This window comes from Mastigoproctus giganteus, chromosome 11 (assembly GCF_048544385.1).
Source record: "Mastigoproctus giganteus isolate SK-2022 chromosome 11, ASM4854438v1, whole genome shotgun sequence".
NCBI classification, from domain to species: Eukaryota; Metazoa; Arthropoda; class Arachnida; order Uropygi; family Thelyphonidae; genus Mastigoproctus; species Mastigoproctus giganteus.
This window is the reverse complement of record NC_143585.1, coordinates 132,160,662-132,186,635: the sequence shown is the minus strand read 5'-3', so window position 1 is coordinate 132,186,635 and position 25,974 is coordinate 132,160,662. Positions and strand designations below refer to the sequence as shown.

The 25,974-nt window shown below is 37.8% G+C and overlaps 1 protein-coding gene across 1 annotated transcript in view; it reads right to left on the bottom strand.

Moving 5' to 3' along the window:
• The window catches only part of LOC150078438 (RRP12-like protein), a 496,297-nt gene that overhangs the window by 219,856 nt on the left and 250,467 nt on the right, over positions 1-25,974 (bottom strand). Inside the window, exon 20 of the mRNA XM_090384563.1 lies at positions 194-261. Within this exon, the coding sequence (XP_090240689.1) occupies positions 194-261 (68 nt within the window). The remainder of the gene's footprint in view (positions 1-193; positions 262-25,974) is intronic.

Below are 25,974 nucleotides of genomic sequence, written 5' to 3'. Positions count from 1 at the left end.
ATATGGGTTATAATATAAGAACAGCGTTATAGCGAACCGCGTTATAACGGGGGCCTGCTGTACATGCTGAGGTAATAATTTTACATAATATATCTACATAGGGTTAATTAATACATCTACATAGGGTTAAAAACACAAAAAGGAAATATTATCAAAAATTATCATAATTTTACAACTGAAGAAAAATACTGACCTGTTAAATGATGAAATAATGGGCTCCTGGAGTTTAGTCATTGCTTTATCAAACAGCACTGCACAGAGCTAATTATAAAAATACACAACAAAGGCAAACCATATTAATGAAAAGATGTCATAAGAAATGGTAAATAAAAATTATGAATAAGAGTAAAGGTGTAAAGTGATCACAGGGAAAGAATAAAATACAGTTCTGATTGTATGTGCATTAAGTTACTTTTTGTGTACAAGCATAGTCATTCATGTTATGAATACCTACGCTTCAGAATTATATTTCAATACAATACTTTTATAGGAGAACTACAATTAATGATGATGTAAAGTAGCAGGATTATAAGCAGACAAAAAAAAAAAAAAAAAATCAAAAACACTCATATAATTATTTAAAATTTCAAAACCATCTGTATTGATACTCCAATATATAAAGGGTACTCAAACACATATCTACTTCAATCAGAAAAACTATATAGCCTAAATTTTCTCCCCCCTCAATATATATCCAACATGACCTCTGTTTTAGGACAAAGAAGAAATATCTGCAAAAAAGGAAGTCATTATTCTGGTCTCTGAAGAAGCTATTTACATCCTTGAGCTCATCAAAATTTGAGATTTGATGCCTCAGGCAGATGTTTCTTCAAATTTCTAAAGAGTCTGTTGTTGTTGTTGTTTTCTATCACAATGGCAACTTCGGCCATATTGTACCTCCAAAAATCAATTGATTTTACATATAACTGCTTGTGCAGCAGTTCAAAACGATCATATGTTTGAATTTGTTTTAAACAGAGAAAGAATTCAGAGAGATTTCCTTCTTTATCTATGATGCTATTGAGAGACAGAGGTTGTCGTAGATCTGAAATATATGTTTTACTGTAACTGGTTGCGAGCAGTGCACACACTGAGGAGGATCATTTCCTTTAAGCAGATAGATATGTGTGAGGTGAGTGTGAACAATTCAGGTTCTGGCTAAGATTACCTCTTCTTTTCTATTTTTATGAAGGCTAGAAGCCCATAATTGTGGTTCAGGTTTTACTTAAAATAGCTTGTTATTTGTTTGCATTTTCCACAGAAGTTAGTTAGTTAGTTAGTTATTTGGTTTTTAGGAGCATTAGCAACTAAGGCCATATTGCTCCGGGATATGCGGTGGTCATTCCCTGACCTTTCCACATCCTCCGTATTTGGTGGCGACGGGCTCGAACCCCGGTCTAATCAAGAAGCCTGTGCTATGCACTGCTGCTCCTTCCCACCTGGCTACGGAGGCGCCTTCCACAGAAGTGTCCGTTGTTTCATGCATGTTCTCCATATATTGCGTCTATAATCAGGATATGGGACTAGATCATTTGTTCAGGGTACATTGGAAGGATGCTTTGCAGTATCATCTGCACATTTATTTCCTGGAATGCACTGTGGCCAGGAATCCAAGAGAAGATAACAGTTTGCTGATTCTCATGAAGATGCATCAGCTTATGTCTTATGAGTTTTAATAAGGAATTGAGATGTTTTATTGACAGGAGTGAGATGTTTTTCGTAGTAAGCTTATTAGCATGAAGCTCAGCAGTATAACAGCTGCATTCGGCATGAAGTGAAATTGAAAGAGTTGTATTAGGGAAGATAGCAGCTGCATCCCTTGACTGTCAGACTTTGAACCATCAGTATAGATCTTGGTAAAGTGGGGATACATTTGTGTATGAGCAAAATGTAGTGCTGAATGTCAAAATTCGCTATAGAACCTTTACCACATTGCTCAAATTATTCATCAGAAGAAAGTGTGAAGGTAGTTCACAGAGAATCTGGCTCTTTTGATTCTCTGAGGATATTATCAAGCTGAATGCTCCAGCTTTCTGTTAGATTGTTCAGTCTGATACCAGTAGGCCAAATTGTTCTGGGTTTATTTGCATAGTGGGTTTTCCATTGAGGATTATGCAAATGTGGCCGAACAGGATGAGTGGGCAGGCTTTTCATTTCAGCAACATCTTTCTTCTGATGCTAAGAGGAGGTTCGTGAGCCTCAACATAAAGACTTTGAACTGGTGCTGTTCTGTATGCACCTAGGGCAGGGGTCAGCAACCTGTAGCTCTTTGGGCATGTAATTACAGCTCTTTAACTTTTAGTTGACATGAATCATGATTTGAAATGGAGCTAAAGGATTTAAAAATCAAGAACATGTGGAGTGCAAGACTAAAATGCCTTAAAACTGAAATTGAGGATTTGGAGAGGCAAAAGGCTGCCATTGCAATTCGTCTATTGCAGGCCATTTGTATACAAACGGCCGGCGATAGATAAATTGAAAAAGCAAGACCAAATTGTGTTCGAAGTATGGAGTCACAAGGGTCATTACTAACAGATTAGAAAGAATACTTGATGAGAATCAACCGAAAGAGCAAGCTGGCTTTAGGACAGGATCCTCAACTATGGATCACCTTCACGTAATATCACAGCTAATGGAGAAAGCAAATGAATATAAAACACCATTATGCCTGGCATTTGTGGATTATGAAAAGGCATTTGACTCCATACAGCATAAGGCAATGTTTCGGGCACTGGAAAGACAAGGCATAGATACCCCATATATTATGATTTTGAAGAAAAAATATGAGAGTGCTACCTCCTTTATTAAACTAGACAAAGACAGTAGGAAATTTAAAATCGAGAAAGGAGTTTCGACAAGGAGACACAATATCTCCGAAGCTGTTTACTGCTGCCCGTGAGGAAGCTTTCAGAAGATTAGACTGGTCGCAGAAAGGAGTCAATGTGAACGGAGAGTACCTAAACCATTTACGATTTGCAGATGACATTGTGGTCATAAGCCACGATCCCATAAGAATTAGAGGAAAATCTTAATCAGTTATGCACAGTTAGTAAGGATTTTGGACTAAAGATGAATATGGCTAAAACAAAAGTAAGGATGAACAAGTATGCCACAGAAAGGGAAATAATGATTGAAGGAGCAGTAATTGAAAAGGTGGAGTCATATACTTATCTGGGACAAGTTATTAACTGTAATAATGATAAATGGCTGGAAGTCAAGAGAAGAATAAATTTTGGATGGATAGCATTCAGGAAATATAGTCACATACTGAAGAGCAATATCCCAGTTTGTCTGAAACGTAAAATAATGAACCAATGTATACTCCCCACCATGACTTATGGAAGTGAAACTTGGGGACTCACCAAAAGAATGGAAGAGAAGCTGAGAACTACACAGCAAAGAATGGAACGAATTATATTGGGAATCAGACTGCTAGATAAGAAGAGAAACACATGGATTAGGCAGCAAACTCAAGTAAAGGACATTCTTATCAAAACTAAAGAACTAAAATGGTCTTGGGCAGGACACATATCTCGAAGACATGATAACAGATGGACTAAGAAAATAACAGAATGGTATCCAAGAGGAGCTAGAAGAAAACCTGGAAGACAAAAGCGGAGAGGGATAGATGAAATTCATGAGTTTTTGGGTAGTAAATGAATGGCCAGTGCTCAAAACAGAAGGAACTGGAAAGTCGCTGGAGAGGCCTTCATCCTGCAGTGGATTGAAAATGGCTGATGATGATGATGAAATATGGAGTAGCTTACCGGACAAGCATATACATTTGAAAATATTTGCGTTTGGACTTCTCTCAGTTTTTGGTTCGATGAATTTCCGTGGGCAAATGTTTTTGAACATAAACTATATTAAAAATAAATCAAAAAACTGTCTAAATAATGTGAGTCTCTCAGCATGTTTAAAGATATATTACAGCATACTCGCCAGATGTTGAGAGACTTGCTCAAGAAGTTCAGCAGCAAAAGTCACATTAATTCGTACCTAATTGGATGTTTGTTATGTATTTTCAGTATTAATAAATAATATTTCACAATATATATTTCTTTAATAAAACACCTTCCCACTCTATTGAGCTGAAGTACGTCTCTTCAGATTCTCTCTCTCTTTTTTTTTATTTAGATCAAAAATGGCTATTCACTCAAAAAAGGTTGCCAACCCCTGACCTAGGGCCATCCTAAGAGAATAGTGCTGGATGGGCTAAGGTGCTGTCCCTAGCTGAATGATAAACAGATGCTCCATAGTCCACCCGAGATCTAATTAGAGACTTATATAAGTGGAGCAGGGTATAACGATCTGCACTCCAAAATGTACTGGAGATGACCCAGAGTATATTCATTTTCTTTGTGCAAGTGGTTTTTAGATATTTGATGTGCTTCTGGAAGTTTAACTTCTTATCAAATATTAGCCATAGGAGGTGAATACTGTTCACGATTGGTAGAGGGTGATTGACCAAGTGCAACTCAGGTATGGGATGCATTCTATGCTTTATGCAGAAATGTATAAGCAGATTTATAGGAGGCTGTAGATTTGTGGTTTGACAGTGTATCCATTTTGTGCCATCCATAATTCAATGTTATTTGTGAATATTTGTAGATGCCTTTCAATATAGTTTATATATTTCTCCTCTGAGTTTTTAACTGATGCCAACATGGCATCCTACTTAGAGTTGCCCTGCTTAAAACCATACTGATTGTTGGAACGTAAACCTGCTTCTGTGCAGTATTGAACTAATCTGCTATATATTAGTCTTTCGTATATTTTCCCTAGTACAGGGAGTAGGGCTAGTGGTCTACATGATTTGGGATCAGAAGAGGGCTTCTCAGAATTAATCTTAATGCTGCCTTTTTCCATATTTTTGGGAATATACCTTCTGTCATACAGTTATTATATAGTGCTATTAATTTTTCTGGTGCTATTTCCACTAATTTTTTGATAATCACAACCTCTAAGAGATCAAAACCTGTGCATTTATTGTTTTTGGTTTTAGATAGTACTATTTCTAAGCCTTGTATAGTAAATAGAAGTTCAATATTGGCATTATCATATTCAGTGTTTTCTTTTATAATGTCTAGCTGGGTGGGGGAATGATTAGCATTAGTAGAGGCATATGATGCAAGAAAGCAAGCTTATGCAGCATCAGCCAAAAAAAAAAACCCACTTCACCCCTCCTTCGTTCAAAATACCTGTCCAGCTGAGCCTTAAATTTATTTAGGCTATCAACTTCCATGACAAGGGATGGAAGTCTGTTCCACCAACCAACTTCCCGCTGGCTAAAGGCAAATTTGCACACGTCTATCCTACATCTGACTTTCTTCAATTTGAATTTATGCCCTCTCAGGTGATTATTCTGAGCAAGATGAAGAATCCCATCAGCATTGAGCATGCTCAAACCATTCAAGGCTTTATACACCTCTATCAGATCGCCTCACTGGTGCCTAGTCTCCAGACACTGTAATTTGCAAAACTTAAGCCTTTCTTCGTAAGAGTACCCCTTTGTTCCATTCACTAGTCTTGTTGCCCTTCTTTGTACTCATTCCAGCAGCTCTACATCCTTCTTGAAATGAGGCCTCCAGACCTGTATACAGTACTCAAGGTATGGCCTGACCATTGCCTTATACAAGGGAATAATCACCTCCTTATCCCTGCTAGAAAAATTCCTGTATAACTGATTCCCAGTTTCAGTCTGAATAATACTGTCTACAATGTTATTTACAGAATCCACCCAACACAGAGTTCGTGTTCCATCTGGTTTGACAGTAGTTTCTAAGACTTCTCCTCTTGGCAGCTTGTTGGTCACTATTCTGTAGACAACTTCCCAAGGGTTATTGTTTCCAGTAGTTCCCACCAAGTGCCTCCAGTATTCCTTTTTCTTCTCTCTTATGAGGGCTGTATACTGATTCCTGAGAGTTCTATAAGAATCTCTTAGTGCATCCACCTCATTTTGTGGCCAAGATGTTCTGGCTCTTTGAAAATGTCTCCTAGCCTGGTGTATAGTCAGTTTGGGGCACCACCATGGAACTACCTGCTTCCTCAGTTTTTTCCATGGGATAGACAGGTTTGCTGTTTTTGTTAAAATGTTTGTCATAGTCTGTGCTTGTTCGTCCGGGCTACAGGTGCCTGATCTAGTCCACTCATTTTCCTGTTTTTGCAGCTCAGATGCTGTATGTTCTGCAAAAATCTGCCAGTTTGCCTTTTTGAGGTTATACCTTTTGATATCCATCTGTGATACTCTTCAAACCTGAAAAATCCATGTTGTGATACTTGCCATTGCGCAACTTGTATAAATCGAAGATTTATACAAGTTGCGCAATGTCCAGTGAACCAATTATAAAAAAAAGGGGGGGGGGGGACATTGTATTTTTAACTATTTACGTGAAACTTCAGATAATTGGGGCAGCCGCTTAATCGGGCCAAAATGCACTAGTCCAAATAGTCAAAAATACAATGGACCCCCTCTTTACAATTGGTTCATTGTACAATCCAATCACGTTACGATGGACTCACCATAGTAAAGTACTGTTCACTATATGATGTGTAGTAAGCACCTGTCATTGTGATCACATTTGTAAATTGAATTTTAATTATATTAAACAGCGATTCTAATTAGCAAAAATAGGAGGAATATTATTCACCGGCTATAAAAGTAAAGATATATTAAGCACAGATTTACCCTTTATTACCTTACCAATTAGAAAATTAAATGAACGTGAAAATCGGGATAATAAGTACTCTAATATGTACATACTAACTAGTTGACATTTCAATTCACTGACATTTGTGGGTGGGGGTTAAAATTTAAAACAGTAAAAAGATAAGCAATCAATAACAAAGAACACAGCATACACATATTGCAAGTAACGCGATACGTGCAAGTGAGAACGGAGTAACAAGTTACGAAGCTTTAAAAATAGGAATGAAGAGAAGATTCTGAAAATTAATTTTTTTATATGATTGAAGATTTCATGGAAGTGTAAACACATTTCACCATAATAACCCACAGAATTCCAGCTGTCGGTATTATCGCAAATTCAATAAGATTTCTATCCATTTATGATAGATTGCACTAACAGAAAAGCCCAAACAGGTGACTGCTAATTTTTTTTTATTGTTTTATGGTTGTGACCTCCAGAAATCCAACCGAACCACGTGGTACGGTCGAAGACAATCATAGGGTAATCTCTAATGCTGCTGTCTCCTGCCCCAATTAAACGACATGTTGTCCCAATTAAGCGGAGTAAACCCTGGCTATTTTCTCGATTGGGTTCTGTTTTTTTAAGATTTGCCCCAAACAAATGGCTGCCCCGATTAACTGGTGGCCCAAATAACCAGAATCCACTGTGTATGTATATATATATATATATATACAGGCGGGCCTCAATTAACACGATTAATTCGTCCCACGAGCGCATCGCGCAAAACGGAAACACATTAATCGAATATCATAACCAATAGGAAAAATTATAATTGGTCCTTGACCTTCTGGAATGTCCATAAAGAATTTTAAAAATACCTTTTAAATAACTTTTTAACTGTACATAATGTAAAAGATAATGAAAATAATTATGGAATTAAATGTTTATTGCATAAAATGGCGGTTTTTAAACTGTGCGCCGTGGAATATTTTAAATTTTCGAGGAAACATAGTGATACTCGACATCTGTCGGACACCGCGTGAACTACTAGCTCACGGTACTTCACAGTTTCAGCATTTCTTATGAAGTTATTTGGACCTAACTACTAAACGAAACTGTTAGGTATTTCTTTTGGTCTGGGTGCACCCTGAAAAAATTACTGAGACATTAAAGGCACCGTGAACCGAGAAACTTTGGGAACCTCTGACATAAAATACACAATGAAGAAATTACTGTTGCGGAAATATTCGAACAGTGTTGACTTTCTCTTTTCATCAATCAATTTCTGATAGCCGACAACAATCTTCTCTGGGCCCTGGCAAAATAAATATCGCAGAGATCATCAAACCTCTTGTTTGAGGTTCTATGCGATACAAAAGATTTCATCTAATTCTTTTACCATTATCTCCTTCGCGGTAACATTTTCATCTGGCTCATTTAAAAATTTGAATTTTTAAATGAGCCAGATTTTTAAAATTTGAAATTTTAAAATTCAAATTTTTAAAATTTGAATTTTTAAATGCAAGTCTGCATTGACTTTATTAGCAGGAGACAAACACGTCTTCTTCCAATGGTTGATGGAACACACCGAAGCGGGCAGCAGGCAAACGTTTGTTTATTGACCGTATGACTCGCGGTACGTAAGCTTAACGCACAATTCAAATTTTTTTCAACTATCGCATAAAAAAAAAAAAAAGATCGCGTTAACTGGAAATTTGCATCTTGTAAAGTGAAAAGTGGTATCATTTTTCATATAGCGTTAACTGAATATCGCGTTAATCGAACTCACATTATGCGAGGCCTAGCTGTGTATATATATATATATATAGTGGATATGGCCAAAGGTTACAGCTATAAAACGTAAGATAATTAAATTTAATGGTAATACGGTCAGTTAAAACCTAAACTCAGAACTTGACAAGGTAGGGAAGAGCTGATTAATGCCATCAATGTCTAGATTAAACATTACATCAGTCTTAATATCTATGAATGTTTAGTGAAAGAGCAGGTGATAACTAAGTGCTTTGATAGCTGTCATAGCTGTCTCTGGTCCATGGTGCTAACCTGGTAGGGAAACATAATGGTTATATGCAAAAATGAAACATATATATATAAGGATAAATACTAAATAACTAAGTCGAGCCAATTGTAGTAAAGATAGATCAGACACATTGCAAAGGACTTTATCGAGGGCTAACCCTTACAATGTGTCCACTACATTTGGCGAGCTATCAGTTTCTGTTGTCATCTGCATGTTATACCTGACCAATGATACATGGATATCATAAGGATATCTGTAAGGTGACATTTAAGTTAAGTTAAGATTATACTAAATATAGTGGTTGATAGCATATAATTAGTTAGGGAGGTGAACGAATTAAGGTGGTTAACAAGCTAGATGACTTTAGCCCGACCGATAGCCCAGACGACGACATCAAAGTAAAAAGCAAAAAATGGTGATAGAAAGGAACCAATACTACTATATAACAAGTTACTGGATGACATAAGATAGTCAGCTGTTGCTAAATAAGGAGAACGGATATTAAGTGATAGAAAAGTAATAGTACCTCAATCCCCCTCGAATTGCTCTAATAGTTCTTGAGGTATGAAAAGTAGAAACAGATAGCAAATAGATAAAGTGAAGGAAGAGTAGTAAGGCCAAATTACGTCGGAAAATACCGGGAGCGTAACTTCCCGTCCCTTTTAGTAAGAGAACCTGGTATTGTAATAGAATTAAACATCCAAAATTTGGAAAGTATGAATAAAATATCTTCTTGCATGAAGAAGAAAGGAATGGCCAGTTCCTGATTACTTACGGCGTAGTATAACGTGTAAGGCAAACTTACCACAAAGACGAGACGCGGGAAAATACCACGTTGTGGCATACGTGTTAAAATATATAGGTATAGTATATGGTGCCAGCGCCCTCTTACTGGCGAAAGGTTAGATGTTAAAATTAATATTATAATTTAAACCAAGATAGCCCAAAGGCCAACAGTATGTTATGCTAGTAGTAAAGGATCTCATGAAAAATGAAGGAAGAGTGAAGCAAGAAGGAAGCTAAGAATTGATTCCTACCTTAGTAGCAAATACAGGTACAACTTTTTCAATGAGCGTAAGCTGTATTAAATATGCTACTAAGGCAGTGCCTAGTTATGTACATATATACAGGCTCTGTATAAACCGTCAATCTGATAAATCCAGTGGGAGAAGATTTACTTTCTCAAAACAGTAGTTATAATATGGTGGTGGTCAAGATTATTATGATATTTTTTTATAGCTATCAACATAGCAGTATGTAGGTTTATATTTATGAAGCGTTTTGGGAATCCATTCACTGATAATTTATGCTTAAAGTCTGTAAGAGTGCTAATTATATAGCTAGCGCTATTGCATATTTTAACTAATCTCATACTTTGCGACAATATTAAATTTTTTTGAATTCTTATAGATATATTAGAATGCCAGTTTGTGAGGCTAATGGTGTTAAAGCCAAACGTGTTACGTTTGTCGTAAACGAATGTCTCTAACTTGTTATTGTTGAACTGTATATCAATATCCAAGTAATTGGCAGATTTGGTGTTATCTATGTTGGTAGCCACTATTTCTAATTCCGATGGGTAGACAACTCCAGAATCAATGAGAAAGTTGGGATGGTTGAAGACGATTAAGTCGTCAATATATCTGTAAAAGGTTATTTCTTTATTAATATTAACTTCAAAGTGATGAAGGTATAGATTTGCCACCAGGCTAGAACTGCATGCTCCCATGGCAATTCCAGTTTTTTGTTTGAATATGTTGGTGCCATTGTAGATGTAACTTTTGAAGATGCACATGTCTGTCAGGTCATTCCAATATTGCAGCTTGCATGGTAGAAGGCTGTTATATTCTGTGAAATAGTGGTCGAGTACATGTTTTAAACTATCGTGCGGAATGCTAGTAAAGAGATTTTTAAAGTCATAGGTGCTGATATGTTCAGTGGTATGTTTATTGTGCTTTAGAAATTCTAGAATGGGATTATTATTTCGGATAACTCTGGTGTTATCAATGCTGTTGAAGATGATACTTAGTAGATAGGCCAGTTTTTTATGTGGAGTTTTGGCATAACTATTCCTGCACGATGTAATAAATCTGAAGCAGATAGGTGTTTTGTGGAATTTAGGTATACAGTAGACAAATGGAAAGTTAGTATTTGGGTTGTTAAATTTTAATTTTTTGTGCATAGCTAATAATTTTTTCTGATAGTAGTACTATTTGTGGTCTCAGGTATGTAGGTAGAACTGTGGTTCAGTTCGTTTAGCACTGTGGTGGTATAGAATTTTTTGCATATAAAACTGTAATTGTTAGCAGCTTTGTCTATGGTGGTTATGATGAATAAGGCCTGCAATTTTTTTAATTGTTGCTTAGCTTTGCCCAGATCAAAGGTCTTGGCTGGTGGTGGGTATCTATGTATTGCAGCAAGCTGTTTATGCACCACTTGATAAGTGAGGGATATCCATTTTTGGAAAGCTTCTAACGGTATATTATACTTATAGGATAGTTTTAAACAAAAGTGTATGAAGTCCTGGTATATAAGTTTATACATCTTTTTGGTGTTGCATGAGGTGTTAGGCCTAAATTTAAAACCGTAGGAAAGCAGGTTACATAAATCAGGATCAGTAATGATGTTAAGGTCACCAGTAATAACGTGTTTGTGATTTTTGTCTTATAGTCACATTGTTAATGGGCAGATCATGTTTATAAATATTTAAGAGATGATTGAGGTTTATGTGATCTAACAAGTTGTAACTAAACTTAATGTTAATGTATTCTTTAGTGGCATTGTAGTTCTTACTGAGTCTGTATTTGAAGATATCGTTCAATAGGTGATTTAAATGTATGTTAATATGTTTATAGGTAGCATTGGCTTTAGCTAAGGCTCTGAGTTTACTCAGTTTCAGAATGAAGATAGTGTCGTGTATAAGCTTAACCGGTATGATAGGTAAATCCCATGAGCTTAGTACGTCTGCAAATTTACCCAAGGTATTATTAGTATGTGTTGCTATTTGGGCATTAGAAGAAATGTTAGCTGTAGCTATTTTATATTTGAAGGCGGGTCTTTGGACCATGTGGAATAAGTTGTAGACACACGTGTCCGTAGGTTTCTTGGTGTAGCAGCGCCCGTTAAATAGGCTATTTAATCCATAAGGATAAAGGGTTTTGTACTTCAGTATGTTGGAGTTTTCTAGTTCAAGCCTGGTTCTATATTTATGTTCTATATCTAAGATGGTGATGGTGATGTCGTTAAAGTTATGCTGCTGGAAATGTTGTATTTCTATGTCTTTTTGGTTAACATTATTTTTGATGTGCGATCTGTGCGTATTAATTCTGATGTGTAATTTACCCCCAGTTTGTCCTATGTATTTTGCCAAGCAAGTGTTGCATGTGATAAGATATACTATGTCGCTAGCATGGCAGAAGGTGGGAGCCTCAGCACAGTTAGTGACATGTTTGGTATTCATCAAGGGGCAGGTTTGACATCGAGTATTCCTGCAGGTATTAAACTTTAAGAGATTAATGTTATCTGATGGAAGTCTGTCCTTAGTCTGTGTGGTAGCTAGTTGCGATCCGAGGCGATTATCATGGTCTGGTGTCTTATTAATCGTAGTATAATCAGATGCCACTGTATTAATGTCATGTCGGTTCTCCAGTAGGCCTAAAGCATTAGATGCTGTATGGCTAGTATTGTGACTTATCGGACCACCCGGAGCCCCTGCATATATATATATATATATATATATATATATATATATATGCAGATTATGAATACTTTGCCCACACTTTGCCATGAGGAGGCAGGTCAGGCACCCAGTAGATTATTTAAGGCCTAAATGGTTATCAAATGAACTAATGAGACTCGTAACAGAGAAGAAAAATGCATGGGATGCATATAAATTATCAAGCGACTCAGAAGCCTATGGCAGATATAAGCTAGTCTGTAATCAGGTCACAAAGGAGGTTAGGCAGGCGAAGGCAGATTATGAGAAATCCTTGACAAAAGATGCTAAGAAAAACAACAAGGATTTCTTTATTTATATAAACTCTAAAAGGAAGGGGATGAATCTGATTGGTCCACTTGGCATCGATGGTTCGACTGTTGATGATCCTGCTCAGATAGCAAACAAACTGAATGAGTATTTTGCATCCACATTCACACATGAGCAATTATTAAGGTTTGAAAATGGCAGAAGCTTATCAAATTGTAGCAGGATACTTAATGATTTTGTAATAACTGAAAGCAAAGTGGAGGAGAAATTGTTGAAGTTAAATGTAAGAAAAGCACCTGGGGTGGATGGGATCTATTCAGTTATATTAAAGGAGGCGGCAAAGCAACTAAGCAAACCCTTAGCCATAATTATGAGAGCATCCTTGGACTCAGGGGAGGTTCCCATGGACAGGAGATGTGCAAATGTATCCCCAATTTACAAAGGGGGATCGAAGGGTGACACAAGTAATTACAGACCAGTTAGTTTAACTTCTGTTCCGGGTAAAATAATGGAGTCACTGGTTAAAGATGCATTGCAGGATCATCTAGACAAGACTGCAGCAATAATTCAGACACGGCATGGGTTTGTTAAGGGAAAGTCTTGTCTGACAAATTTGATAGGATATTATGATGTGGTTACAAAGGAACTGGATGCAAAAAATAATTTTGATATCATATATTTGGATTTCAGGAAAGCTTTTGACACTGTTGCGCATGGAAGACTATTGTACAAATTGGAGCAGAATGGTATTAAGGGTAAGTTGCTACAATGGATAAAAGGATGGTTAAGTGGGAGAAGACAGAATGTGATAATCAATGGGTGCTGCTCTTCTTGGACTAATGTTATTAGTGGAGTCCCACAGGGTTCGGTGTTGGGTCCACTGTTGTTTTGTATATTTATCAATGATATTGATGAAGGTATATCAGGCTTAATGTCGAAGTTTGCAGATGATACAAAGGTTGACAGGGTTGTTAATGACAGTAATGGCAGTGTGCTACTGCAACAGGATCTAGATAATTTGGGCAGATGGGCTAAGAAGTGGCAACTGAAGTTTAACCTTGACAAATGCAAAGTACTGCGTATCGGTAGAAGTAACCCCAGAGAAATGTACCAACTGTGTGGTACTACACTTAAGGTGGTAGAAAATGAAAAAGACCTGGGAGTAATTGTGCAGTCAGATATGAAGTTTTCTGAGCAATGCAGACAGGCTGCCAGGGCAGGTCATGGGGTTTTGTCAATGATATATAGGAATTTTGCTAGCAGGGAGAAAGAGGTGGTTGTCCTTCTGTATAAGGCAATGGTCAGGCCACTTGAGTACTGCATACAGGTCTGGAGGCCTCATTTTAGGAAGGATGTATATTTACTTGAGATGTGTACAGAAAAGGGCAACAAGATTGGTGAGGGGAATGAAGGGATCCTCTTACCAAGAGAGGCTTAAGTTCTGCAAATTGCAGTGGCTGGAGACTAGCCACCTGCACGGTGATCTGATTGAGGTGTATAAGGCCTTGAATGGGTTGAGCACGCTGAATTCTGATGGGATCCTTCCACTTGTTCAGATTACGAACCTAAGGGGGCATAAATTCAAATTAAGAAAAGACATGTAGAATAGATGTGTGGAAATTTGCCTTTAGCCAGCGGGTGGTTAATTGCTGGAACAAACTTCCATCTGTCGTTGTGGAAGTTGATAGGTTGAATAAATTTACGGAGGAACTGGACAGGCATTTGGAGGGAATGGTGTGTTTTTTTTTTTTTGGCTGATGCTGCATACACTTGCTTTCTTGCATCACATGCCACTACTACTACTACCCTGGCAGGCTCTGCCACCTAATTTCCAAGGATTTCAGTGACAAGGCCTATTTATAAAAAAAAAAAAAAGGGGGGGGGGGGTGAACACTAGAATTCGGTTGGTAATATATATGCAGATTATGAATGAAGTCAATGTCTGTCTCTCCCACTCCCTACTGTCAGCGAACATATCGTACCCCTGGAGCAAGATGGGTAGTTTGACCATCCTACTGGAATCGACACAACACGCCATTTGATCTGAACTGGCTACTCAAAGCCAGGTCCCTTTAAAACCCCATCCCCAGGCAGTGGGGGGGGCAGGTCTCTTTCTCCTCCCCCCATTCTTTGCCTGGCAGGGCTTGACAGCATTGACCTTTTTGGGGATGTATACCCTATCGTCCCCATCCTTCTATCTGTTTCCCTCCAATCTTCGGTGCCCCCCCCCTAACTAAACTGACCGAGTACTCTCCCTTAACAATGCCACCAAATTCTAATCAACGTCTAAATTCAACCGCTGTCTCGAATATCTCTTTTGGCCTTTCCAAATTCTAGTGTTCAAACCCCCCCCCCTTTTTTTATATAAATAGGCCTTGTCTCTGAAATCCTTGGAAATTAGGTGGCAGGGCTTGCCAGAGTACTTAAATAATCTACTGGGTGCCTGACCTGCATCCTTGTGGCAAAGTGTGGGCAACCGTGGGTCCCAACAGCTAAATGGTCAGAGAAACAACAGAACATGACATTCCACTCCACACACATTTTTTAAATCTCTGGCCTCCAGAGAGTTCTGTGTCACAAAAACAGAGTACACAACGAGACGGGTTGAACCCTTGGTGCCATCAGACAATTAACACACTTTACACTTCAAATTCTGGGAATGGCAGGATACGGTAAGATCATCTGCATACAGATGTGAGTCAATGGTGTTTGGAATGCAGTTTGTGATATTGTTTATTTGTATTGAAAAGAGAGTGGCACTAAGGACAGAACCTTGTGGGACTCTTTGTATGTGTTTGAGATGAAACCTAAAGGTAAACTGCAGCCACTATCAACCCACTGCAGGATGGAAGCCTCCTCAACAATTCATGCTGAGGGAAATGGACCATGATCTGCCATGCTGGACCAGTGCGGGTTGGCAGATCGACCGTATTTAGCAGTCAGGGGCTTCAACCCCGGTCTACTCAAAGAGGGTATGCTACTGCACTCCGACACCTGACCACTCGGCTATGAGATGAAACCTACTGGTACCTAACTTTGAAAGATCTGTGTCAAATGAAGCTTTGAATAAACTACGGTAAATGGCCTCTCATATGAATAGAATGGAGATCTCTTAGGATGCTACATCATCATGTAGTATCAAAAGCCTTCTCTATATCAAGGCATATCATGACAAGATGTTGATTTTTGATGAATGCATTTCTTATGATGATTCAGCTTTTGTCATGAGGTCTAGGGAAGATTTATTCTTTTGAAAACCAAACTGATTGTTATTGATTATGTTTCGGGTTTCAAGACACCAGGTGAGTCAATGGTCAACCATTTTTTCTAAAGTCTTATTCAAGCAGCTAGTTAGAGAGATTGGTCTATAATTGTGAAGAATCGAATGATCTTGTCCAGGTTTTGGTATAGCTATTATATAAGAATAGTTGCCAGGAAGTGAGGAATATATGTTCTGAGGATATCTGATTGTAAAATTTTAGCAATGAGGATAGTGATTTCTGATTGACATGTTGAAGCATTATATAGTAAATTCCATCAGGGAGCACTGTTCTTGAGGTATATATGGATTCTTTCAGTTCAAAAATTGTGGGTGGTTGGTTATAGAGTAAAGGATATGTAGCGTTGAAGTTCAGTTTCCTTTTCTCAACGTCGGCTTTAATTTTTTAAAAGATGGTTGATATGTGCTTGAGGTGGACAATTCACAGAACACAATTCCTAAGGCATTGTCAATCTCCCCAGGAGAGGAGCTCTCCTTCCCATTCCAGTTAATAATAGGAGAAGGTGATATATGATATTTCCCACTTAGCTACTTTATTTTGTCCCAGATTATTCGGGTATCAGTATCTTTTTTTGGCCTTTTTCTGGATGAAAGAAGCTTTGGCTCTCAGTCTCTTGAAGTTAATAAGGTTGGCAGTGCTGGGATATTTGCAGAGGGTGTTCCATGATGCATTTTTTTTTTCTTTTCACTTTGTTACAATCACCTTCCACCAGTGATTGATATACTGATGGTTTCTTATTGGAGACTGTGGTTGTTTCAGCTGTTAGTCTCTGTGTTGTGATATATATATTTTTTATTATTATTAACCATATGGTACAAAGAAGCCTGCACCAGCCAAAAAAAAAAAAAAAAAATTCCCAAGTTACCCTGAGAGAGAGAGAGAGAGAGAGAGAGAGAGAGAGAGAGAGAGAGAGAGAGAGAGAGAGAGAGAGAGAGAGAGAGAGAGAAGTATAAAGGAATCACCAAGAAAAAGAAGAATGATGATATCCAGCTCAGGACCCTTGGTTTGCCAAGCCCATACTCACCATATGCGAGCCTCCAGGGTTATGATCAGTGACAGTATTAATAGCAGAAGACACAATGTTATCCTCATCAAACGATACATGGCTGACCGGGCTAGCCAGGTGGGTAAAGTGCCTGCCTGGAAACACAAAGGTCACGGGTTCGAATCCCGCCTCGGGCTTGGATCAAAGTACTGCAAAAAACCTTGGGAGGTGCATTATGGCCACAGAAGCCGATGCACCAACAACTACCAACAAAAAAAAAAAAAAAAAAAAAAAAATACATGATTGGTAAATTTTGTCCAGTTCACTTCAGAAAATTTCCATTTTGTTTATTTCTGTTTGACTGGGTGGTTTGAATGCTACAAATCAGCAGAAAATGATCGCTGTTTAGAGGATTGTTGTGTACTGCCCACTCTATAGTTGGGAAGAGGATCAGAGAGCTGTTGTTGTTATTTGGTTTTTAGGAGCATTAGCAACTAAGGCCATATTGCTCCGGGTATATGCGGTGGTCATTCCCTGACCTTTCCACATGCTCCGTATTTGGTGGTCATGGGCTCGAACCTCAATCTAATCAAGAAGTGACTTTTCTTGTTTCTGAGATTTTTGGTGAGATTTTTAAGTTCGTTTCTTGTAGGCACATGGCAGCAGGATTGTAATGGTAAATTAATTCATAGATATCATCAATACTGCTGCAAAAACCTCTGAAATACCGTTGTATGATTTGTTCCATTATTTAGTTTTGTGAACGGGAAGATGAGACTACCTGTTTTTTGTGAGTGGCTTGTTTATATCTAATGAGTTTTGATGTTTCTTTTCTTGAAAAATTAGGGCATCCTGAGTCATTGCTTTCTTCCATATCATCATTTGCATGTATTTCAAGCAGATCTTTGTTGGTAGTATTGTCTGTGTCCATGCTCAATAAGTGAGATTGCTTCACCTCAACTGGATCTAATTTTTTGCATATCCACTGCTTGACAATGGGGAAATCTCTGGGATGGAACTGTCAGTGGTGTAATACTGAACTGGTCTACTACCTTTGATGGCAATGGAGGCTGGACCAAGAGGACTGATCAAGCCCAGTCTAAAATCAATGTGTCTGGAGGAAAGAACACTTCTGTCTGACATGCTACTGATTGTTGACTGTAAGTAGCAGAAGCATAACTGAATTTTGGTATACTTAATTTTACTTGTTTTCTTGCCTCTTGGTAGGAAACTTTATTTTCAACTTTACATTTTTGAATTTTTTCCCCCAACTTCCAGAGTTCACAATCTTTGGAGTATGCTGGATGGTTACCCTTGCAATTAGGACATTGTGGAGTTGGTACCTTGCATTCTGTTTGTGTATGAGTTTTACACCCACAGTTGGCACATGCTGTCTGGGAAGGGCCAAAAATCTGGCATTAAAAACACCATAAGGGGTTCGGGATATATGGTCAAACGCAACAGTTTAAATATCCTGCTTTGACTGAAGTAGGTAGGTTTGGAGAACTGAAGTTTAAAATTATACTCCGGGGAGGGACTAAACTGCCATCTTTTCGGATCATGATCCTTTTTGCCCGAGTGACTTTTTGATCTTTAAGTTCCTGAACATTCAATAAATCCCATTCAGTGATCACTCCCTTTGAAGAATTGAGGGTGGTATGTGGTGTAGTTTGAACTGGGATTCCAGTCAAGGATGTAAGGCGTAATAATAGTTCAGGGCATCGAGAATTGGTGGTCTCTATTAATAAATCTCCAGATTGGAGGTGTTTCACCATTTTTGGTAAACCTGCAGCATGTTCAAGGCATCTCTGAATGATGAAGGGAGGAGAGCTTGCTCACAGGTTGTGCTTACAGAGAATGTATTATCAAGGAAGCTGGTGATTCCTGTCTGTCAGTGTCTTTTTTTTTTTCATTCTCTTCAAGAGAGAGAGAGAGAGAGAGAAGTCACAGTAAGTATCATGATTGTCACTTTGTTGAGAGCTCTTTGGCTCTAAACGTGGAAATTCATTTGTTTTCATCACTGTTCCTTTTAGCCCTGAGGGTTGGTTTATCCCCCAGTTTACCAGCCTGCCACGTGAAGGCAGGAGCGGTGCCACCAGTGACCAAGCAGTTGTTTAAGTTAGTAGAGTTGATTAGTGATATATATATATATATATATATATATATATATAAAGACTAGGAAAAGAAAGGTCGAATGCCTTTCTGGGTTCTCACTTTTGACCTCTAAAGTGCAGAATCACTTCAAGTAAACAAAATAACAGGTGCACTAGAAAATAAACAAAACTATATCTATATTCACAGGAAGAAAACCGCATGTCACTTGGGGCCTTCTAAAGAGTAAATAATCATTGGGAAGTGGGAGCCAAGATCTGGACTGCAGGGTGGGTGGTTTCTGATTCCTGGAATCTGTAATCTCTCAGAGCAGCAGCTGAATTATGCGACATGTACAGGAGCATTGTCAACAAAAAGCAGGACATATTAATTTCCCTCTTCTCTGTTCCTCTATGATGCCTCAGATATTTTAGCACAGCAGCATACACACCCAATGACTGTTTTCTTATATGGCATTATATAAGAAACAGTGGCCACAATTTTCCTAGCAGAGGGTTGAATTTTTTGGGTGGTGCTGGTGATCCATGGTGTTTCCATTTCATGGACTCCTGTTTTATTTCTGTATCCCATTGATGAATTTGCATTTCATCATGAGTTAAAATTCTTGAACCACTGCACGTCTACATCATGAATGTGTAAATTTTCCACACAAATCTAATCCCTTTTAGTTGTGAGTATTCTTGGCACCCAATGACAACTGACCTTTGACACAGACAAGTGTTCATGAAGGATCATCAGTACAAACTTTTCAAAATTACTATTCTCTGGAAATCATATATATTTTAATACATATATCGTGAATAAGCAGGTCTTTAATTTTTTGGCACATTTCTGGGACTGCGACTTCTGTTGGTTGTCCTCAGTGGGGATCAACTAGGAATTCCCACTTCTGGCATCAAACCGCTCGCATTAAAATTTATATAGTAGTCAGAAGGGGCAGCATCACCATTTACAACTTTCCCATTCCCTTCTTTTTTTTTTTTTTTTTTTTTTTTCCCCAAAAATCTGATGATGGCCCAATGCTCCAATTTCATGACAAACATGATTTCCTTTGGGTTGACGACCACTACTTTAAATTTCTTCTGCCCTTCCTAAAATGAGACTTCTAGATCTACATGCAGTGCTTAAAATGCAGCCCAAATATTACCTTGTACAACAGAATAACCACTTCCTTATCCCTGCTGGCAAAATTCCCGTATATTGTCAACAAAACTTCACTGTCCTGGCAGCTTGTCTACACTGCTCTGAGAACTTCATATCTGACTACACAATTACCCAAGGTCTTTTTCATTCTCCACCACCACTTTTATACATCAAATCTGGATTAGATTACTGCCACTCATATAGAGTAATTTGAATTTCTCAATGTTAAAGCTACAATTGCCATTAATAAATGCAGAAAAAAACAATGGATACAGCATTGAATCCTGTGCAACTCCACTAATAAAATCAGTAAATATAGAGCAGTACCCACTGATAACTACTCTGTCTTCTCCCAACCATCCTCTGTGGCAGTAGTCTGCCCTTAATGCCACACTACTCCAGTTTGTACAGTCTTTTATGTGCAACAGTATCAAAACCTTTTCTGAAATCCAAGTATATATCAAAATTATTTTTTACATCTAGTTATAGTATCCATTCAGATTCGTGAGACAAGATTGAACCTTAACAAATGCATGCTGTGATTACAGTATAACTGCATTCCTGTCTAAATAGTCCTGCATTACTTCTTTAACCAGTAACTCCAATATTTTTCCTGGACACAGTAAGTAATCAAGCTAAAAGGTCTATAATTACACTTTGTGAATTGAGGACACATTCAGGACATATTCCATAGGGTAAGCCCTTATGTACATCTCCAAGCTATACAGTCACCCCTCAATCCAAGGATGCTGTCATAATTATGACTAAACATTTCTTTACCTCCTTTGCTGCTTCCCTCAATAAACAGAATAGATCCCATCCATCAATCTCTGGCCTTTTTTACATACAGAATCAACAATTTCTGTACCACTTTTCTCTCGGATTACCAAAAATCATTTAGCTCCTTGTTAGAATGTGATAAATTTCTGGCATCTCCATCCCTAAAAAATGCTTCTTATGTTAATATTGACGCAAAATATCTATTCAGTCTGTCATCAACCTAAGCAGGATCATCAACATTTAAACCATTCACATCTAGTGGACCAATGCGATGTGATTCATCCCCTGTCTAGTAGTATTTACAAAAGTAAAAAAAAGTCTTTGCTCCTTTTCTTTGCCAGAAACCTCTCATAATCTAACTCAGCTTGCCTAAACTCCTTTGTGAGTTGACTGCAGACTAATTTATATGCACAGTTGCCTTCGGTACACCTGATAATTCATATTCATCCCATATATTTTTTATCTCTACCATGAGTCTCATCAGTATATCTGACATCCATTAATGTTAAATCTTGTTCAAGGTTTCTCTTGGACAAGCCTAGTAGCTTATATGATTACTTCTCTGAATGCTTCCTATTTAGAATTTGCTGGTTACATCAACAAATGGTTGCCACCCAAAACATAAAATTTAAAACTGAGAACATTATAGTCACATTTACAATAGCAAAAGTCCTTCCCTTTGCACTTGACAGTAATTATGTCAGGATAAGTAAAGCCTGTGTCAATACAGTGTGATCACAGCCACCTAGTGGGTCTTTTATCTGCAGATTTTTAATGCATGAATAGTCGGATGATAATTTTGAAACAAATTCAGTGATGTTTTCTCAGAAAAGCATGTTTCTGAATCATTTTCCAATGCTGATTTCAAAAATGATTTCCATTTGTTTCCATCACATCACATCATGTTTCTCCAAACATCACAAAAGAAAGTTTGATTTTTCACAAATTTTTATAATTTTGACAGAATTTTGCGCTGAAATTATAACAAAATGCAACTTTTACCACTTTATATTTAAATACTTGTTGAAAACACTATTAAAAAGAGCAGTGTAAACAGATCTACAATGGGTCAAGTTTTTGTTTCTTTCATTTTCTTGCAGATCCTTCTACTTTACAGTCCCTCTTCAGCAATAGTCAGCCATCATATTGATATTCCATCTCCCCTGGTACCTCATCTCCATATCTTTAATGTCCTGGTGAAACCGTTCACCCTGTCCATCACTAACACTTTCTAGATTTTCTGGGAAGTGTTAGTGACCACTTCCCAGAAAATCCTTGTTCCCTAAGAAGTTCTCAACAACAGACCAGAAGCTAATCCACCCTGTTTTTCTTTTTTATTCATAGTTCCCTCAAAATGTCGATGCCTCATCTGTTTGCACATTTGAAGTTAAACAAAAATACCTTGTTTTACCTTCTCTAGGGAGAAGCTAAAACAAGGTCATCGATCACTTGGGTGATCGATAACAACACAGTACAAAGGTAATTGAAGCAGGGACCTTTCTATGGTAAAGTTTTCACAAACTGTTTCTTGAAATCCAGTTTGATGTGTAAGGAGGGCAGGTTTGGAGTCTACCAGTGGTTTATGAACTATATTCTTTGATCCAGGAAACAAGCTAACTCTCCCTGGCCAGACTTTGACATCACAGTACTTACTCCTTGCCTGACTGTCCCTATCCCACTCACACAAAAAGCAAGGCATTATTGCTGTCCAAGTAATATGCCTATCATCTTAAAGTTAGCACAGATCAACCAAACATGTTCTTCACACTTAATATTTGTCAGCAACTTCAAGTTCTCATATGTTTATTTCAAATGCACAGAATGAGCTACTGGAAATGACCCATATATATTTCCATTACCTTTGGGATTCTTCACTGATGAGTCCATAAACAGTCTTCACCATGTAGGACTGTAACTAATTCCTAAATAGATCATTAAGTCATACTGCAAAAAACCACAGAATCGTCCTCAGAAAAGTAGGGGACTAGTTCTCGTTCTTTGTGCTAGAAGATTTTTTGACTTAAGTTTAGGAGCAAGGATACTGCAGACTCCTTTGTTAAATCTCTTATCAGATCATTGGGTTCATACTGTAAAACTTGGGGCTGGACTCAATGTCTCCAGGCATACAGACTTCAGTTTCATCTTCGGAAGCTTCACTTTTAACTCTCTCTGCTCTACATTCTCCAATATAAGTGGAGGGCATACAATTGGCAGGTAATCTCCATGTGGGACTGGTCTAATGGCAGATGGAATATTAGGATACACAATGTCCTTCTTACTCTTTGCATTATATCCTCTACATTAACCAAGCAAAAGTAACAGTCATCACAGTGGTTAGCAGGCTCCACAAAATCATGGAAATTGCAAATGGCATAGCCTTCTTTTACCATTTTCCTACAATCCCAGTGCTTCAACGCAGATTTGGCAAACTTTATGTGGAGCCCAGTGTTTATCCTGGTCACAGAGTTTTACTACAAAATAAGTGCAATACACATTTTTTACAAATTCTGTAATATCTTGTCTTTTGCTTGAGGGCTAAATAACTTCCATGTATACAAAAAAATAAGTTCGGAATGTTCAAACACTTTCATGAAGACATTTTATTCACTTTTCAGCACAAGTTTGACACAATAACCTCAAAAATAAACTGAGCTCACAAGGCAGTGTTGCCAACATGTGAAGATTTAGTTTACAAATTCCCAGCATTTACTCCTAACTTAATACATTCAATAATACAACTGATGACATCAACTTAAGTGATTTGTAAAAAAAAAAAAAAAAAAACAATACAGGATAGAAAAAAATGAATAACATTTCTGAAATGAGCATAAAAAACTAGTTAAAAATCAGCTATTAGTTTACAAGCAGTGGAAATATGCAGAGTGGTGCAATCAGATCAAGAGTATCGCTTTTTTTCACTCACTGCCTCTCTAACATGCTGCTGCTGTAGAAAACAATCATCCAATACATTTACATGTCTTGTTACTTTGTGAGTGACCAAGTCATATCTGGACAAACTCATATCTGGAAAGTTAAAATCTTACATTATGACATTCTGGTTTACTGGCCCACTCTGTATGTCTACATTTGGTCATTACATATAAATCGTAGTCATTAGGCCTGTAACAACCCTACTCTCATTTTTGTTTTCCCAGTGCTTACATCACAAACTGACTCAATATTCCACAGCCACCCACATCAACTGGATGCACATCATTAGATTTTATGTGCTTTTTAACTATGGCATATCTTTACTCACCTCCCCTATACTCTTTCTGTATGTACTCAGAGGTACCGAGGACCACTGCCAAGGAGACCCAAGCTAAAACAAAAGGGCCCAAGTTGTCCCTAGGCACCAATCTTAGTACTACTAAGACCAATTTAGGAAGGTACTCGCTCTAATAGTGAGGAACTCAAAGCAGCAGCAGTTACAAAGAACCTAAAAGGTGATGTGAAAACCCTGAAAATCAAAGGAATAAGAAAAACTGTCCCCAGGTGTTATTATTGAAACAGCCTCTCAGGCTGACTTAGATGTTAAAATTAATAGTACAAGGAGGAAAAACCTGGGTCTCAGGAGCAGAACTACCAAAGAGGAAGGGACCCTCGATAATCATTTTTGGCATAGAGGAGATAACCAAAGAGGACCTTTTAAATGAGGTAATTTGGAGTAATAACAGGAAATGTGTCCTGGAGAAAACCTCAAAACACAGTTCAGTCCAAAATACCACACCAATTCACGGATAAGAATGCAATGTTAATTGGGTAGTTGAATTATCTCCATGCATATGGGATGTACTCAAACAACAGGACAAAATCTATGTTGGATGGGGAAGTCATAGTTTTAGGGAACATGTGCCTGTACCAAAGTGTTCCCAGTGCCAGATTTGGCCATACTTTGCACACATACAACCAGAAACAGAGTACATGTGTGGTTAATGTGCCATAATAGGGTACGACTACAATAAATGTAATAAAAACCCACAACCAAAGTGTGCCAACTCTTAAGTCTGCCGGCTTAGACTCTAATCATTCAGTTAGAGATCCAAAATTCCTAGTGTATTTGAAAGCCAGAAAACAGATGCAATCTACAATAGATTATGGCTAAACACCTTAATACAGATGGTGTCCTACTCTAAGATTTCTGAAACTGAATGCGCAGCAGGCTCGAGCTGTTGAAGACCAGCCCAGCCTCATTTCTGAAGAGGAAAGCATAGATGTTATGCCGTGCCAAGTGCCTTACACTCACATAGGTAGTGTACAACGATACCCTGTAACTTTTAGAGTAGGTGAATCCTCTACAGATACATCAGGAGCTGCCATTATAATGAGAAATCCAACCCTCACTTTAACTAAAATACATGAGCTTTGTAATCCTTATGCACAATGTGCTCAGTTTACCAGTGCTTTAGGCTCCATAGATGTTTTTTCTATGTATTGCAGGCCAGGACATGGACACCTTATGTCCAGTACCTGGTCTCCTGCAACAGTACTTAACACAGATTTAACTGCAGTTCACATTTTAAATAATGACTCTGAGTTGTAAATAATCTTCCTACTGATACTCCAGTTCAGACAGTGCAGCACCAATGCGGATATTTTTTACACAGTTAATTATTGGCCTATATTCCTCTTTGTTTACCTGTCATGAGCTGACCCTCTTGTCTATTGTTAAGTTTGAAGTTCTTAGCACGATGAAAGCTGCACATTTTTAGCTGGACAAGAAACATGTGGACCAGAATTATTCCTAAACTACTTTTGAGGAAATACACATTTTGTCATTTAATGACATATTCTCTATACCCCTTTTAACTGTATGTAATGTAAATCTCTCAATTATCAAATTTTGACATACCAGATGTTTTGATATTTCCTTCATAAAGACTGGTGGGCCAACTGTCTACACTTCTCAGAAAAGTATTTGTGGCAAGTAGAGAAACAAATGGATGCTATTTAATTTTAGTGATAATTATGACTTTACTACATTATCAATTGTAAAA